At 37.0% G+C, this 16765-nt stretch overlaps 1 protein-coding gene across 1 annotated transcript in view; it reads left to right on the top strand.

Moving 5' to 3' along the window:
* Positions 1 to 16765, top strand: part of LOC140147463 (fibrocystin-L-like) — a 63689-nt gene that overhangs the window by 13022 nt on the left and 33902 nt on the right. The window contains exons 7-13 of the mRNA XM_072169241.1: positions 1056 to 1109; positions 2615 to 2691; positions 6303 to 6416; positions 8164 to 8271; positions 9008 to 9143; positions 9508 to 9721; positions 10268 to 10519. Coding sequence (XP_072025342.1) covers positions 1056 to 1109; positions 2615 to 2691; positions 6303 to 6416; positions 8164 to 8271; positions 9008 to 9143; positions 9508 to 9721; positions 10268 to 10519 — 955 coding nt within the window. The remainder of the gene's footprint in view (positions 1 to 1055; positions 1110 to 2614; positions 2692 to 6302; positions 6417 to 8163; positions 8272 to 9007; positions 9144 to 9507; positions 9722 to 10267; positions 10520 to 16765) is intronic.

The raw sequence follows: 16765 nt of genomic DNA, 5'->3' as shown, positions 1-16765 counted from the left end.
GCCTTAGTCAGATGTCCTTCGGCCCATTATGCATCTCAAAACTAAACAGGTCGGAACAAAATGGCCATGCGTTGCGTGGTGGTGGATTCAACCTACCATGGCGATTTCTGCCATGAAGATATCGGGGCGATGGCACTGTGTGACAGGCGTCCTCGTCCTCCATTGGAAATCTGGTCGGATTCGGATTTGCTGAAGCATGACACCGCACCGTCATGACCGTGTAAAGCAATGGAAGTTCAGAAGTAAACATGAAGGGTGATTTTAAATCGCACTTCAACACAATTTTAGACTGTTCAAATAATAGGCAATCTTTACTCAAAAGATCCAGTTGACTCATCAAAATAACTTTCATCCAGATTTCAACATTATCAGAATAAATAACATCTGTTGAATAAAAATGTCACCACTTTGGCACTTGCTGGCACTGACCGACTGAAAAACGATAGCAACGTACTCTAGCATCGAATGCGTAACTAACTACCACATGCAAATTCGAAGCTAGAGTTCTTGAGTAAGCCAATAAAAATAAAAATTTAAGTACTTTTAAATTGATTCAGACCTAACTTATTGGCTAGGACTTGATGAAAGAAACATTTTGGCGTTTAAATAATCTTAATCGGACGTTCCATTCCAGAGATATGGCCTTTCGAGTGTCATGGTTTTATATAGGGCTGCTAGTCCAAAATGTCTAATAATAACAGAAAGTGCAACTTTAAGGTACTTTTTCTTAATGTTTTTATTAACTAGCGGTATCTGGAACATTATATTCGCTTATAACAACATAAAATAAGAACATCCTGAATTTTTAAGCGATTTTGTTGACATACAACAAAAAATATAAGACCTACATGTAAATCTAACTCTAATCTAATCATTAGTGCCAATCCAGCAATCCAAAAAATGGGTCATTTTGCCAAAAGGTGGGGGAAAATGTCCCCCTGGGATTGACACCCATAACTTAAATAATGTTATTTAAACCTATAAAAATCATAGTTTATCATTAGGTGTACCCTGAATTCAACAATTATTATGCATTTTCTCTTAATGAATTACAGGGTTTTCTGGGGAGACTACATGTGTGATCTTACAGATCCAGACTCGGGTGACATGTAAGTATTATTTTTAATATATTTTATTTTGTTTTTTAATTACTGTAGACTGAGCTTTATTTTATTTACATTGTTTGCCAAGCTATGAGATATTGATGTCTTCTGAAGAGTATGTAGCAAGGCTTTCACAAAATGCTACCAACAGAGTTCAATTTCACATAAGGGTTTCAACAGCTTGCCATTGTACATGTGTAACATTTCATAGAAGGAAACAGGAAATGTGATCCTGTCTGTGAATCAAACCCAGGACCACTGGTTTTTGAGAGCTAACACACAAACAGGTGCCTTGACCACTTGACCATGGGAGCTAAAGCCATACAATTTATGTCAAATTTGTAACCCTTAAGGGGTACTACACCCTAGCCAATTTTGTGCCCATTTTGCATTTTTCTAAAAATGATAGCACACTGGTGACAAGTAAGATATGAATATTATAGGGGAAAGAACTACAACTACTGTACTGAAATTTCAGCAACTCAAAGCAAGTAGTTATTGATTTATTGATCAAATAATGGTTTTCCCTCATTTCTGACTGTAACTCCACAACTGTTGTCTGTGCTGAAATAACATTTCCAGTGCAGTAATCGTAGTTCTTGCCCCTTTAATATACATATCTTACTTGTCCCCAATGCTCTATAATTTTTGAGAAAAATGCAAAAATAGGCACAAAATTTGGCAGGGGTGTAGTACCCCCTTAATGAAATAAGTTGTTCATGACTATTGTTAATTCGGACAATTCAAAAGATCAATTTTGTCCTATAAATGTAAGTATTTTCCTTTAATAAAATAAAATAAATTTCGGATATATATAGCGCCTTTTTCCAGTTAGATCTTGAAGGATTCAAAGCGCTGTAATTTTGCTGCCATGGTGAATCATCACAATCAGATCGCATCATCTAGGCCAGTTGCAGCCGAACCTCAGGCGCAGACCTATCCGCACTTAGATTGTAACATCCACCAATTATCTGTGCAGCTCCCCAAATTCCATTGGGTGAAGGAAGTTTTGATAACCAAACAACTAATCACCGATTTTTTGAAAGCAGGAGGAAACCGGAGATCCCGGAGAAAACCTGCGAGAGCGAGCATGGAATCGGGATAAACCAAGTGCACATGAGTCCTTGGGCGCTACCGGGCTTGAACCCGGGACCTCAGTGGTGCAAAGCGAGGGAACTACCGCTGCGCTAACTCGCCCACTCGCCTTTCATAGCTGACCCCTTCCCCGGGACCCGTTCCCTCCCTTTCTCTAATGAAACTGGAAGTGGGTAAAAATAACCTGTTTTTTGCAGCATAAGAGGAAATGTAATCAACATTTTTCACCCCCACCCTCCTGATGAAACTAGTTTCGTTTATAGGATGTCATCAATCTTTTGGGGTTTTCCCTAACTTGGCATCTGGTGTATTATGATGCTCTAGTTAGCAAAATTGAGGGCAAATATAGTATTTGATTTGAATTAGTTACCAATTATGTCTAATTCTATAATATTGATATATTATTTGTATTGAAGATATGGAATTACATTGGATAGTAATGGTACTTCTAAATGGGGAGATATGATTGTCAAACCAAAGGGTACATTTGTTGGTGAGTACCTAATTATATGTTCATTGAAATCCAAGTACTGGTATTTAATCAATGGCTGGGTCAATAACTTTATTTGTTGTTGTATATTTTTACATTTTACTCATACTGACCTGGCATTGAACCTTGCCTGGATAAAAGCTTTCCCAAATTTTGGTCAAAGTGAATTCTTTAGTTTAGTTTAGTTTAGTTTAGTTTAGTTTAGTTACTTGGTAATGGGCTTGGTTAGTGCCCGAAGTTTACCAGTTTCTAAAATCAATTTTCCGTGTTCTAACCCATGTTGTAAAATTTGTTAAATCCATGTTTTATGAATAAAGCTTAATATGTATAAACAATGATTATGAATGATATCAATGTCACAATAAAGTGTTCAATATCACAATCAATATGCTCTAATTGGAATTGGAACATTCTTCCATATGTTTTGTTTACCAGTGACACATACTAATTCCATTTGTGAAAATTGTAACATTACTAGCTATTATTGATATGTGGTATGAGCTATTGTGGAATCATTTTGAATAGAAAGAAATATGTGTCAATTTTTTTGATTTCCTAGAAAGGTATTGTTTTTAAATATGATACATAGTGATGAAAGTTTTTCACTTTTCAATAAGAATTTGAGGTCAGGTACAACATGACGGCATGATGGAGCATGTGATGATATGCAATAATAATTTAATCTTTGTATGTGGCACCTCCTGTATGATCTTACCCATTCAATCACAGGACATTTGCTTACATGTATCATGTAGTCATCAATAATGTATTGATTGAAGTCATAAGCTGGTACAAAATGCAGTGACACCATCACAACATGTTTTACCCTGCAAATTGGGCTGCTTGGAGAAAAGTTGATGTGGAAAATCTTGCTTCAACTTGCCTTACAGTTGAGCTCCTTTTGTAAGTGTCAGGCTGTGGCAGTATATTTGATAGATTTTCTCTGAAAGTCTCTGAAATTGCAAAATGTGACCATCCTCCACAACTGAGCCCGGATGTCGCCAGTGCCACTATTGAGATATGCTCCATTGAACTTAACAATAAACAATAGGAAACAAAGGATTTATTGAACTTAACAATAAACAATAGGAAACAAAGGATTTATTGACTGTTTTATTGATTTTTCACTGCTTAAATGTCAAGTACTATAGACATGATATACATCATTTTAAAGCTAATTTCAAGCAGAATATTTTGGTTGAATATCTCAAAAATGATGATTGGCAACTTCTGGGCTCAGTTGTGCTGAGGGGTCACAAATGTGTTTAATGACCTTTTTTGACCATTAAGGTACCAGAAGTTCCTTCATTCAAGTGTTCTTCTACTTAGGGTGATTACAAGCAGTTTGCTGCTAATTGCTGCCAACTGCACCAAAAGTTTGGAAATTGGACACTTAAAAAGCATCATTAGATTTTGTGCTACTTGAGAGCTCTAGCTTCCCATGGCAAAATTGATGCGATCTGGCAGGGACAACTATTGCCAACACTTATGAAATAGTGTAACCATACTTATTCCATCAAGGGTTGTTTGTGATGGTTGCATCAGTAGGGGTGTGTGCATTAAGGGAACACCATCTGGACCTTAGACACCAGATCATCATGGGCAAGGGTTAATTCTTATATTAATGGCATCTTGTGGGTAAAAGCTATTAAATCGATACAGTTGCATTTCCTTTTATGTTGTGGGTGCAAATCTGCACTTGTCTCTAGGTTTGTCACATGATTTCCTTTATGTTAGAAGATAAAAACATTGATTTACCCACAAGAATGCCAAAATGATGATACACTGATGACCTCTATGTGACTAAAGAATATGTGACTTTAGAAAATGTGCTGTTCAAACTATTTCTAACAAAATTAGAAAACTAAGAAAAGCATTCAATTCAAAGACATAACCATCTGGTTGGAAATGTATACAAACCAGGAAATTAACAGGTGCAATAGGTTTTTATTTCAGTAAAAGAAAAAAGGCACTTCATCAACTTAATTTGTCTTAATCGTTTTAATAAATCAACCATGTTGCATATCTGTGGCAAACATTTTGGAATCAATCCAATCAATAAACCGTCCTTAACCAAAAAATGCTTGTATTGATTCTATTCTTTGACCAGTATACACAATTCATTGTACCAGTTATTAGTTGCACAAATTAAACTTGATGCTTGCTGGCATCGGTATATTGATTCTCAATAACCTCAGATCATAGACCGTAAAATACATCTTTATACGCAAAAGAGACAGTTTTACGATGTGTTTCTAAATACTTTTATTTTAAAGTATTTAATACACCTCCTATACTTTTTATTGATAAAGTATTAAATTTGAGAGGCATAGACTTGCAGCCATCGAGTTATAACTCGATGCTACAACAAGTAACCTCAGATCATAGAATGGAAAAATATATCTTTAAATCAATAATTCCAAGCGAGATAAAACCAATGATTGGTAGAGTGCTGACAGTGCTCAACCATTTGGGAGCATTATATAATTATAGTCAAGAAACAAAACTACATTACATTACAGCTTTACAGATCTGTTTAGTAAGGTCTTGAAACAAGACTTCACTCTTCAGAAGCGAAACGTAGAGTGCCAAAATGTTAATGTAGTTTTGTTTCTTGACTACAATTATATCTTTAAATTTACGTAAAAGAGGCAGTTTTATGATATGTCTTTTTATGTTTATTTTTAAGTATTCAATACACCTCCTAGATACTTGTTATTGATATTAGTAATGAATTTTGGACAAGTAACCTCAGATCATAGACTGTAAAATATGTCTTTAAATAACTTACGTAGAAGATGCAATTTGAAGATGTGTCTCTAAATATGTTTATTTTATTTTAAAGTATTCAATACACCTCTCGTACTTGTTATTGATACATTTTGGAGGCATGGTCATCAATAAGATTTACAACAAGTACTTGAAACAACCAGTGGTCACCTGTGCTTCGCTGTCACCATCTTTTGTGGTCACTGCAATACATGGTTGGTTAATGGTACTGACATTTTGAGTCTGTAAATGTTCTATTTTTATGCAATTAGTGATGTGAGATTATCATTTAGAAATAGAAAAGCGAGGTGGATTTATAAGTACACATCATGTAGCAAAACAGTCTTGGTCTCCACAAAGGACATTGACCCTTTTGAGTACATCGATGTTATTGAGATGTTTTAACATCTCATTTACAGTGTCAGTGTCCTTTTTGGAGATCAAGACTTAAAAAGTCTTGAGGATCTCCATAAAGGACACTGACCCTTTTGAGTACACAATAATTGACATTATTGACATAATTTATTTATTGTGAGCTTGACAAATGATAAATCTGGAAGTATGAAAAGTTGATGTAATAGTTGATGCAGCTGACCAGAGTATGAGACAAAAAAGTAGTATGCGAATGAAAAATATGGCAACCTTATTTAGCCCGAAAGGCCCTAATTAACTAATTAACTTAATTTGATCCCCCTTATTGGGGTGCGGACTACCCTATTCTTCACATCTCAAAAATTTGTTTCCCAAAATAATGTAGACCGTAAAAATTTTAAAATCGCATGAAAATCCGATAAAGTGCGCATGAATCTATTGTATTTACCTTATTTTATGTTTCAATCATTTAGAGTCTCAGCAGTTTAGTTTCCTGATATCTGGTTCAGCTGGACGTTCCTTTTCACTCTCATCCTCTCTTAAAATGAGTGGCCAGGACAAATTATATCACTACCAAACTCATGCAGGTAAGAAAAGGGCTGGGATAAAAGAGGTAGTGATTGCTTACGCCAATGCTTACTGCTATGCATATGCCTTGGAAACCAGTCGCAGACTCGCAGTAGAGTGATTTTGAATGAAGTGATTTAACTGACATATGCATAGAAGTTCCTGTTGGCATTAGAATAATCACAACCTCTCAAATAATTGGATAAGAATTTCCTTTATTCACTTAGGGATTCAATCATGTTTCACCGTTGTTTATCACCGTTTAACAACGATACGACTGAGTCATCTGTAGTTTACTTTATGAGGGCTGCTTTAGAAGTAAACCACGCAGACGCGCCGGACGCGAGTTTTAAACAGTGGTGAACAAAATGTGAAATATGATTGAATCCATTTTAACAATGAAAACAAGCTTAAGATCATCTAATTCATGTGATTATTATGAATATACGCAACAAGTGCAATCCAATCAAAAGAGTTTGATTGCCTGACCGTGCATTTATTGCATGGTCATTGACTTCTGTATGCTAAGCGTTATGGCAACACACACGCCGACGCGAAACTGTCGCATCTGTGATTGGTAGCTCTTGTTGTTGGCGTAAATATCAAGTTCGCATGGTTGATTTTTTGTAGGGTTATTTATAACAATAATTAAAACTTTATATTTAACAGCGTTTTATGGCATAAAATAACATAAAATGCTATTTTAATTTGTACAAAATATCAGATACAATAGTAATGAATGACAATAATAACTTTGCACCTTCTATTTTGGGTTCATTATGTGAAACTGTTGGGTTTTGTTTGTTTATTTATTTATTTATTTATTTATTCATAACATTTGGCACAAGGCCAGACAGATCCAATATTGATCAGACAATAAATTGAAGGATTTCCTTTACATTAAAATCAAAACATCACTAGAAAATTCATTAAAGCAAAAAATAAATTGTACAAAAACCTCTCGGGAGCGGTGAAAATTACACATTTTCACAATGACCTCAAAAAAGATGGTGCGCAGTTATTATTGTCTAAATATGTTCCTCTCTTTTCTTTACATTTTATGTCAGCATGCTTACATAGGCTTTTTAACCTGTCTGAGCATTTTGTTGAGCCCAGTCCCATCAGGACCCAAGTGTGTTTCGGCATGGACATTTAAATAAACAAATAAGGATTGCCACCAAAAGAGTCATATCTCATAGTATAACATTTTGTGTAACCTATATCCAACACTGATAGCTCAAAAGTTGACCTCATGTTATGCAGTGTGAGTTTTCTGTACCCAATACACTGCTCAATCTATAAGTGTATATACACATATTGGGGAACTGTACAGAATAGGTACAGATGTGAAGGATTGGCATGTTGAGATCCTAATGCTAATTCTCTTACTCTGATTGTCATTGTGGAACATAGGAAAACAATGTGACATTATGCTCTGCTTCCTTTTAACATACCAATCAGTGCACTCTAGCAAAAGGAGTCTGGTGGTGATTTTGATGAAACTTACTTTCAGTTATTTTTGCAGACCTGTGGCTATTGAATATGGGAAGTATACAATATGTGTACAAAGCAACAGAGCTTAGAAGTGTTGATATAACTCTCCAATTAAACTTTATTTCAGTTGGAAAAAATCAAAATAATAGTGCATATTGTTATTGCATGGCCATAAAGGTTTTCTATCCATATGTGAAAGATTGTTCCATACATTTCATACAGAAACTGTAATTCTACATCATCACTATTGTATACATTTCCATTTGTTTCCAGAAATTACAAGTGTTGAGCCATCAACTGGTAGTTTGGAAGGAGGAACTGAACTCATCATCACTGGAAACTATTTCTATGCTTATGCAAATACCACCATATTGGTAGAAGGTAAGCAGTATATAAATGGCTGTTATGCCTTCATGTAAATACTTTGCCATATAATCTCATATAGTGTGTTTCCATTGGGGTCCATTATCCAGAATATACCAGCTAAGAGATCAATTTTGCCCATTAGAAACTGTCGGTGAGAGTTTTCCTGGGAATTTATCCTTCTCGCAGAAGGATAATGGTGGAGAAATGATCCGTATAATGCCAATGGAAACTGACATTGTTCCGACAGAGTGCGCATGCAGGGTAGAAAATGGAAATTGACATAGTCACATTATTTGTTTATCATCATGATCATTCATCAGTTATGTTTTGAAGTACGGCATACAATTTTCACTCAGAAAAAAAAGAGGCTTATATTTACTGTTAGAGTTTGATTCTGGAAAATAAAATAAGTGCTTTGTGATAGAGATTAAATTCTTTGCAGGCTTTGAGATACTGCATTTTGTGTGGATGCTCCTCTTTTCTGTATCACCCAGAGAAAATAAAAGAATGGTTTATCTTCTGCTATTGTAAAAGTGGACATTTTTATGGAACATTAATTTTCATGCTCAACGCAGCTACCACGAAAATAAAAACTTGCAAATGTGTTCTTTTATGTATATGTGAGAAAATTCAAAATTGCAAATTAAAAAACAAGCAAAGTAATTCAAAATAGGCAAAATAAGAGAAATTACACACACCACTTTTACAGTAGTTTTGCACTCAGGAATGTTTTCTTTATTTACTCATTCAGGTGTACCATGTGACATTCAGAATATCTCTGATACAGTCATAATCTGTATCACAAACAAAGGCTCTGATACCAATAGAACCACATACCCTGGAAGTAGGGGTATTCTGTGGGAGAGGTGGTCTACTGCTGATACAAAGTAAGATTTGATTTGTGTACATAGAAATGTTTCAGCTCAATAAAATGGCATTTTTTTTAATATCAAATATCTCACTTAAAAAAAAAAATTTATGTTTATAGATATTATATATTCATGTGACATGTGACAGTAAATGTGAATTTTGCGCGCAAGTTGTGGAGCTAGTTTTGGATAAAAGTAGGAAAATTGTTTAAAAAAATTAATTTTAAGCCCAATTATCATAATTATTCATGTCACTTTTCAAAATACACAGCTATGTAAAGTGAGAAGTTTTGTCCAAAAATAATGCATCAATCTGTTTGTAACCATTTTGCTATTCTGGGCTACATTAACAATGATTTGTTCATTTTTTTCTTCTCTCCAGTTTGGACACTGCCACTTTTGATGTTACTTCAGGCGACTACTTAGAACCACAAGTACAGTTTTATGGGGAGTCACCACACGATGTTGCAGAGAATTACGTTGGTAGATTGAGGGGTTATTTTGTTCCCCCACGAGACGGAGAATATCGTTTCTGGATTCGTGGTGATGATGAGAATCAGTTGTACTTCAGTGAAAGTGGTGATGAAGCAGACATGGTAAAGCTAATTAATATGTCCCTGTGCCAGATGACGATAATCTGTCTTTTATTTCTCCTTCCCTAGCTGTCTGCATCTCTGTCTGTCTCCCCCCGGTCTCTCTATCAATCTCTGCCTCTCTATCTCTGTGTGTGTAGGTCCTTATCACTTTGTAATAGATGTCAAATAAAAGCACACATTTGACAAGTTTCAATGGGAAATTGCTGAAAATGGCTCAATTCTGCTTAGTGGTTCACCCCAAAGAATGACTAATACTACTCGTCTGGTGTAGGACAAACTTAATGAAGAAAAGTACATCAGTGGTGATCATTGATCACCATCATCATTACTGCTCTTGGTATAGTTCATTCTCTCTTACTAGGCAACAGGAACATCATTTATACAGTTCTGTGCAACATAAAGTACAAAATTTGATTACCTAAGATGAAATTACAAAGATCATTCTCACATTGTCACTTTTGTATACATTTCTCATTGGCTGCTAATTAAATTTAATCTTTGTGATTACCTGCTGTTGAATTATTGATTTTTATTGATTGTTTTCAGACGATAATTTGTTATTCTCCACGATCTTCAAGATGGTTTACTTCACACACAGAGCAGAAATCTGATTACCTATCTTTGCAAGCTGGCATGCCTTACTACCTGGAAGCCCGTGTCAAGGAACACTGGTTCCGTGATTTCGTAGAGATTGGAGTTGATTTCTTTGATGTATCTGTACCAGGTGGAGTCCTTGATACAGTGTACAATGAGGAACAAGAAATTAGGTTGGCTGTTACCGTGCAACCAGAACGCCAGGTATGGCAACAAAAGTTGGTCACATCAATGTACATTTCATTGGGCACAGCTTCAAATCATGAGGATTTGCTCAAAGCACTGGCATACAAGCTGAGAGTAAAAATAGTATAACTATTATTTTTGAGGCATATACCTACAAAGTTAGTACCACATATCTCTACTCACAGGGACGATCAGAGATTTTCTATGCAAGGTATATTCCTAACTAATCTACCTGATAATCAACCAACATCAGTAGACCAATTTGATCTTAATAGCTCAATGCTCAAGCTTATTGCATACAGCAGTACAAATATCGTATTCTGTTTAGTATTCATGGCTATAGTCTGTCTTGTCTCAAGTTGAGAGTAATGCCACATTGGATTTTGCAGTGGCATTTTCATAACGTGCATGCTAACCTAATCCCGTGGGGTGTATATGCACACATAGAAGGGCGATTTGTCTGTACACTGGCGACGCAGCTGCCTAAATGCACTGATTCGAATCTACCACTGCGAAATCCAACATAGCATTACTCTTTTTAAGTTGAGACAAGACACACTATATCCCTAGCGTTGACTGCTAATGTTTGTATGTCAACCATGGTTTCCAAATTTAACATCCTCACATGCAATCCTACTCTTCTGTTAATATCAGATTTTGTGTTTATTAGATTGCGTTCACATTTACCATCACATTTATACTTAAAAGGGGTTGTTTATTAGAGAAAATTTTCAATGAAAAAAGCTTTAAAAATCTGGGCGAAAATCGCAAATTATGTCTCACTTCCGGCGTCAAATACAAACATGATGTTATCAGCCCAGCTTACATAATGTAAGTACATTTTTGTCTCGCCTGAACTTTGTTCAGGATGGGACTTAGTAATCACTATTTCTGTCTGTCCGTGTGTGTGGATGTATGGATGTATGTATGTATGTATGTACAACATTTTACTCAAGTTAGACTATCTTTTGAATAAAGTGCTCAATCCCAAAAGGGAGAGCGTATAAAAATTCAAAGAACAGACCTTCCAGAATAGGTAGTCGTTACTCTGAGTTTCATGCCTAAAAGGCAATGCGTCAGGCGACACGATGAAATGCTTTGGGTGGATTACCATCACTTGGGAATGTGAAAGAATATACATTCCATGGTGTCAACACAGCCAAAGTCTATTCAGAGTCAGTCTGTCTATCGGAGATAGTCAGAAAGTGCTCAACTGCAAAACAGGGCGTATTAACAACATTTTACTCAAGTTAGACTATCTTTTGAATAAAGTGCTCAATCCCAAAGGGAGGCGTATAAAAATTCAAAGAACAGACCTTCCAGAATAGGTAGTCGTTACTCTGAGTTTCATGCCTAAAAGGCAATCGTCAGACACGATGAAATGCTTTGGGTGGATTACCATCACTTGCGGAATGTGAAAGAATATACATCTCCGGGGGAAGCCGGATCATGAAAAAAAAGAGTCAGTCTGTCTATCGGAGATAGTCAGAAAGTGCTCAACTGCAAAACAGGAGCGTATTAACAGAATAGACTTTGGCTGTGTTGACACCATGGAATGTATATTCTTTCACATTCCCAAGTGATGGTAATCCACCCAAAGCATTTCATCGTGTCGTCTGACGATTGCCTTTTAGGCATGAAACTCAGAGTAACGACTACCTATTCTGGAAAGTCTGTTCTTTGAATTTTTATACGCTCTCCCTTTTGGGATTGAGCACTTTATTCAAAAGATAGTCTAACTTGAGTAAAATGTTGTTAATACGCTCCTGTTTTGCAGTTGAGCACTTTCTGACTATCTCCGATAGACAGACTGACTCTGAATAGACTTTGGCTGTGTTGACACCATGGAATGTATATTCTTTCACATTCCCAAGTGATGGTAATCCACCCAAAGCATTTCATCGTGTCGTCTGACGATTGCCTTTTAGGCATGAAACTCAGAGTAACGACTACCTATTCTGGAAGGTCTGTTCTTTGAATTTTTATACGCTCTCCCTTTTGGGATTGAGCACTTTATTCAAAAGATAGTCTAACTTGAGTAAAATGTTGTTAATACGCTCCTGTTTTGCAGTTGAGCACTTTCTGACTATCTCCGATAGACAGACTGACTCTGAATAGACTTTGGCTGTGTTGACACCATGGAATGTATATTCTTTCACATTCCCAAGTGATGGTAATCCACCCAAAGCATTTCATCGTGTCGTCTGACGATTGCCTTTTAGGCATGAAACTCAGAGTAACGACTACCTATGTATGTATGTATGTATGTGTATCCGTCCGGAGCTGTATCTGGGGAACCGTAAGACTTACGGCGACGCTACTTGGTGGGAGGAAGGGTATCCAAGTTTGCTCCGTAACCGTATGTTTTCGGTGAAAAATATGCAAATTAACATAGCTAATTTGCATAATTTATGCGAAAATCAGCGCAAATTGATAGCGGAGTTTGTGGACAGACTATCTCAAGATCCGTCGGGCGCATGGTAACGAAACCTGGTTTCAGCTATGATACACATCTGCTGATCACCTGATGTATTCCAAGATGGCGGAGGGTTCACATCGTTTTCACGACGCTCTGTTGCAACTTCCATTTTTCACCTTTGGATCGTCATCTTGGGACTCACATCCGTCTTGACCACAGCCGAAAACGTGGAAAACAACATGGTAGGGGTCGGTCGCCTTAAAAAGGCTGTAAAAGCCGCCCTCCGAGCAGGAAAAATCCGAGTAGAGCACCGGGAGATAGAGCCGACAGACCCAACACTACTCGCTCAGTTCACCCGATGCTGTCAGGCTAATATCATGGACGGTAGTTGGGCTACTTTTGAAGAATTGGAGCGAACGTATAGACAATCATTGATAACCGGTAGGAGTTATGATTCTTATTGTCACCCTAACCCTAAGAAATGGTGGACTGTTTTGGCCATTTTGACCTCATTTTTCTACGATAACGGAAATTTGAAAGGAACTGATAATGGTAGACCATGGAATATCGACACATTGAAATATGCGAAACGGGTGTTATTGAAATTCCCAATCCATACAAGCCTATTGACCGACGAAGTTAGCGAGCTCGAGGTCACATCTGAACAATACAAACAATTGCTTCTACGGGACATCCCACACATGATCAGTTTTGTTAAACAGAGCGTTAGTCCGCTTTCAATACACATCATCGGGGAATCCCTCACTTGTTAGTAAACAAAAACTTAATCAACTGTGGAAAAACGATAAAGCCAAGGCGATTGGTATTATCAAGAATGACAGCATCATAGAACCGCCACAACAGTGCACGATAAACCTCGGAACAATTGAAAACCATTTCAAACACAAAGCTAAGAACAGAACTCAGGTTGAACAAGTATTCGATAATGAGCCATGGCCACGTACTCTTTTACCGCATCCCCTATTAATTTCCCGTCAACGGATCCGTTTACTGAAACAGAACTCAGCAATGTGCTAAAAAGTCTACCATCACGCAAAGCTGCAGGGGAAGATGGTCTGCGTTATGAAGATCTGCGTAGAAACTTGGATAACAACTTACATCCTTTGTTATACATATTCAATACATGCTTTCTTAACCAGAAAATTCCTGAAGATTGGAAGAAGTCAAAAATTATTTTGATTCCCAAAAAAGGGCGTGATCTGGACCAAATTGATAACTGGCGACCCATTTCACTGACTTGTGTTATGTATAAAGTTTACATGATGTTACTGAAGGAACGCTTAGTTCCATGGTTGGTTGAAGAAGGGAGAATGTGTCCAAATCAAAAAGGCGCAATGCCAAGACCAGGGTTATTAGAACATGCTTTTTGTCAAAAACAAACTCTAGAAGACTTTCGTCATGAAAGCAGTAAAATGTTCATGTTATACATAGATTTTGCTGATGCATTTAGTAGTATTGAGCACCGGTTTATGCAACATGCTCTTACCGACACGGTATGCCAGATATATATTTAAACATTTTCCAGGATGTTTATACAGATTCGTGTTTTACTGTTCAATGCAAGGATGGAACTACGGCCACCATCAAGCGCGGTCGTGGTATCATACAAGGTTGCCCGTGGTCTGTTTTTGCCTTTGAACTTGGTATAGACATGCTTTTGAGATGGTTAACAGAACCATTTGATGAGCAACATTTGCCAATCCCCGTCCAGGCCTATGTTGACGATATTGCCGTATGTACACGTGATCCTCGGCAAATTGTTGATATGGGAATGAAAGTTGAAATATTTTGCAATTGGGCCAAACTTGACATCAAGGCTCAAAAATCAGCTCTTTTGTACGAACGTAGATCAGGCAACAATTGGTATAAGCGTGGTCAAGCTGATCAAACCATCATCAATTTGCAGGGTAACCCTGTGGAAAAATATCAACGTGATAAGTCATATGAGTACCTTGGTTATTCAATCAATATGACGGGTGCATTGGACTCATCAAGTGTCAGAATTATTCCAAAAATTCAAAAATTTATTGCAAAAACTCGACATTGCTCCGCTTGCAATCTGCTTTAAACTTGAAGCAATCAATACATTATGCATTCCAACAGTTGAAGGATTTTTCAGCATTCTGCCTATACCATTTAAAACTTTGACGGCAATGGAGGATTTAATAATCAAGTATGCCAGATCATGGTTAGGCCAACATACTAATTCTAACCGCAAGTATGTTTTTGTCCCAAAATCATCTGGAGGCCTTGGAATCGAAAACCATCTAGTATTTATTTCGCTAAAAAGGTGGCGTCATATGTACAGATGTTGAATTCAGATGATGATGTGGTCCGGAAGACTGCTGAAAAGTCCCTCAAACTGCACATGCAAAAAGAAAAGTTAAAGAAACTAATGATGAAGGTAAAAATTTTGCTGGGTATGAAGCTGATGAAAATGGTATCATCATAAAAAATATTCAGACTTGCTTGAGCAAGTCAGCCTGGGTTGAGTTAAACGAGATCTGCTCAAAATTAGCCATCGAGTTGGTTAAATCAAACAACGAAAACTTTGCGTATGCCATAAAGGCAGGTGAAACTGTTATGGTTTGTCACAAAGTAATTTATCATTTTATCATAAAGAAACTGACTGAAACTGAACTAAGCAACTGGAAAAATCTTGAATCACAGGGAAGACTTGCGGACCTCGAGAAAGCAGATTATGCATGTTCGATGGAGCATTTAAAGAATGGTGATTTAAGTGTCGACCTGATTAAGTTTATCACCAAAGCTAGACTCCAAATCGCTGAATCAAATTCATTGCTCCATGTAATGTTTCCTCAGGTTAGCAAGTCGTGCCCTCTTTGCAGAAATCCATATGATACAATTTCACATGTAGCAAACGGCTGCATGCAATTTCGATTACAATTACATTTCAAGACATAACCGGATCATGAATATCCTTGAAAAGGAAATTAAAAAATACAACAGGTGTGATATCTACCGTGAAAAGATCATCTTGGGCGCCCTGCTCACGAATGACGATGATGAAATTGAATTCGCAAACATCTTTCAGGACATTCAAGCAAGAAAACCAGACCTATTTCTCATTGATCACGAAAACATGAAGTGTGTCATCTTGGAAGTAACTTGTCCTTTCGATGCTTTCATTGCGGAAAGTTACAACACAAAGTTCCAAAAGTATACTCCTCTTTGTAACTTGCTCACATTGTGCGGATTTGATTGCAAAATCCTTGTCTTCGTGATTGGGTCACTCGGCCATATTCATCACCGTTCCGAAGTGGGTTGAAGAAACTTGGCTTCCCAAAGCGTGTTGCCAAGGCTGTTGCCAAGTATGCTTCTGTCAGTTCCATGATTGGAACCAACATCATTTGGAGACTGCGATACAGGCTCACCAAAATCAATTAATTCTTCCTGTTCAATTTCATGTTGTTTGTAATTTATTCATGTAATGATTTATAATGCCGCTTTGGTGGCCCAAATGTATTTGTTCATTATTGAATAAAAAATTCGTATATGTGTGTCCGTCCGGAGCTGTATCTGGGGAACCGTAAGACTTACGGCGACGCTACTTGGTGGGAGGAAGGGTATCCAAGTTTGCTCCGTAACCGTATGTTTTCGGTGAAAAATATGCAAATTAACATAGCTAATTTGCATAATTTATGCCCAAATCAGCGCAAATTGATAGCGGAGTTTGTGGACAGACTATCTCAAGATCCGTCGGGCGCATGGTAACGAAACCTGGTTTCAGCTATGATACACATCTGCTGATCACCTGATTATTTTTTCGGCGAAAAGTATGCGCATTTAGTTGTTAATTTGCA

Source organism: Amphiura filiformis, chromosome 3 (assembly GCF_039555335.1).
Source record: "Amphiura filiformis chromosome 3, Afil_fr2py, whole genome shotgun sequence".
Lineage (NCBI taxonomy): Eukaryota > Metazoa > Echinodermata > Ophiuroidea > Amphilepidida > Amphiuridae > Amphiura > Amphiura filiformis.
The sequence above is the reverse complement of the archived record's forward strand: the minus strand, read 5'-3'. Positions and strand labels throughout refer to the sequence as shown.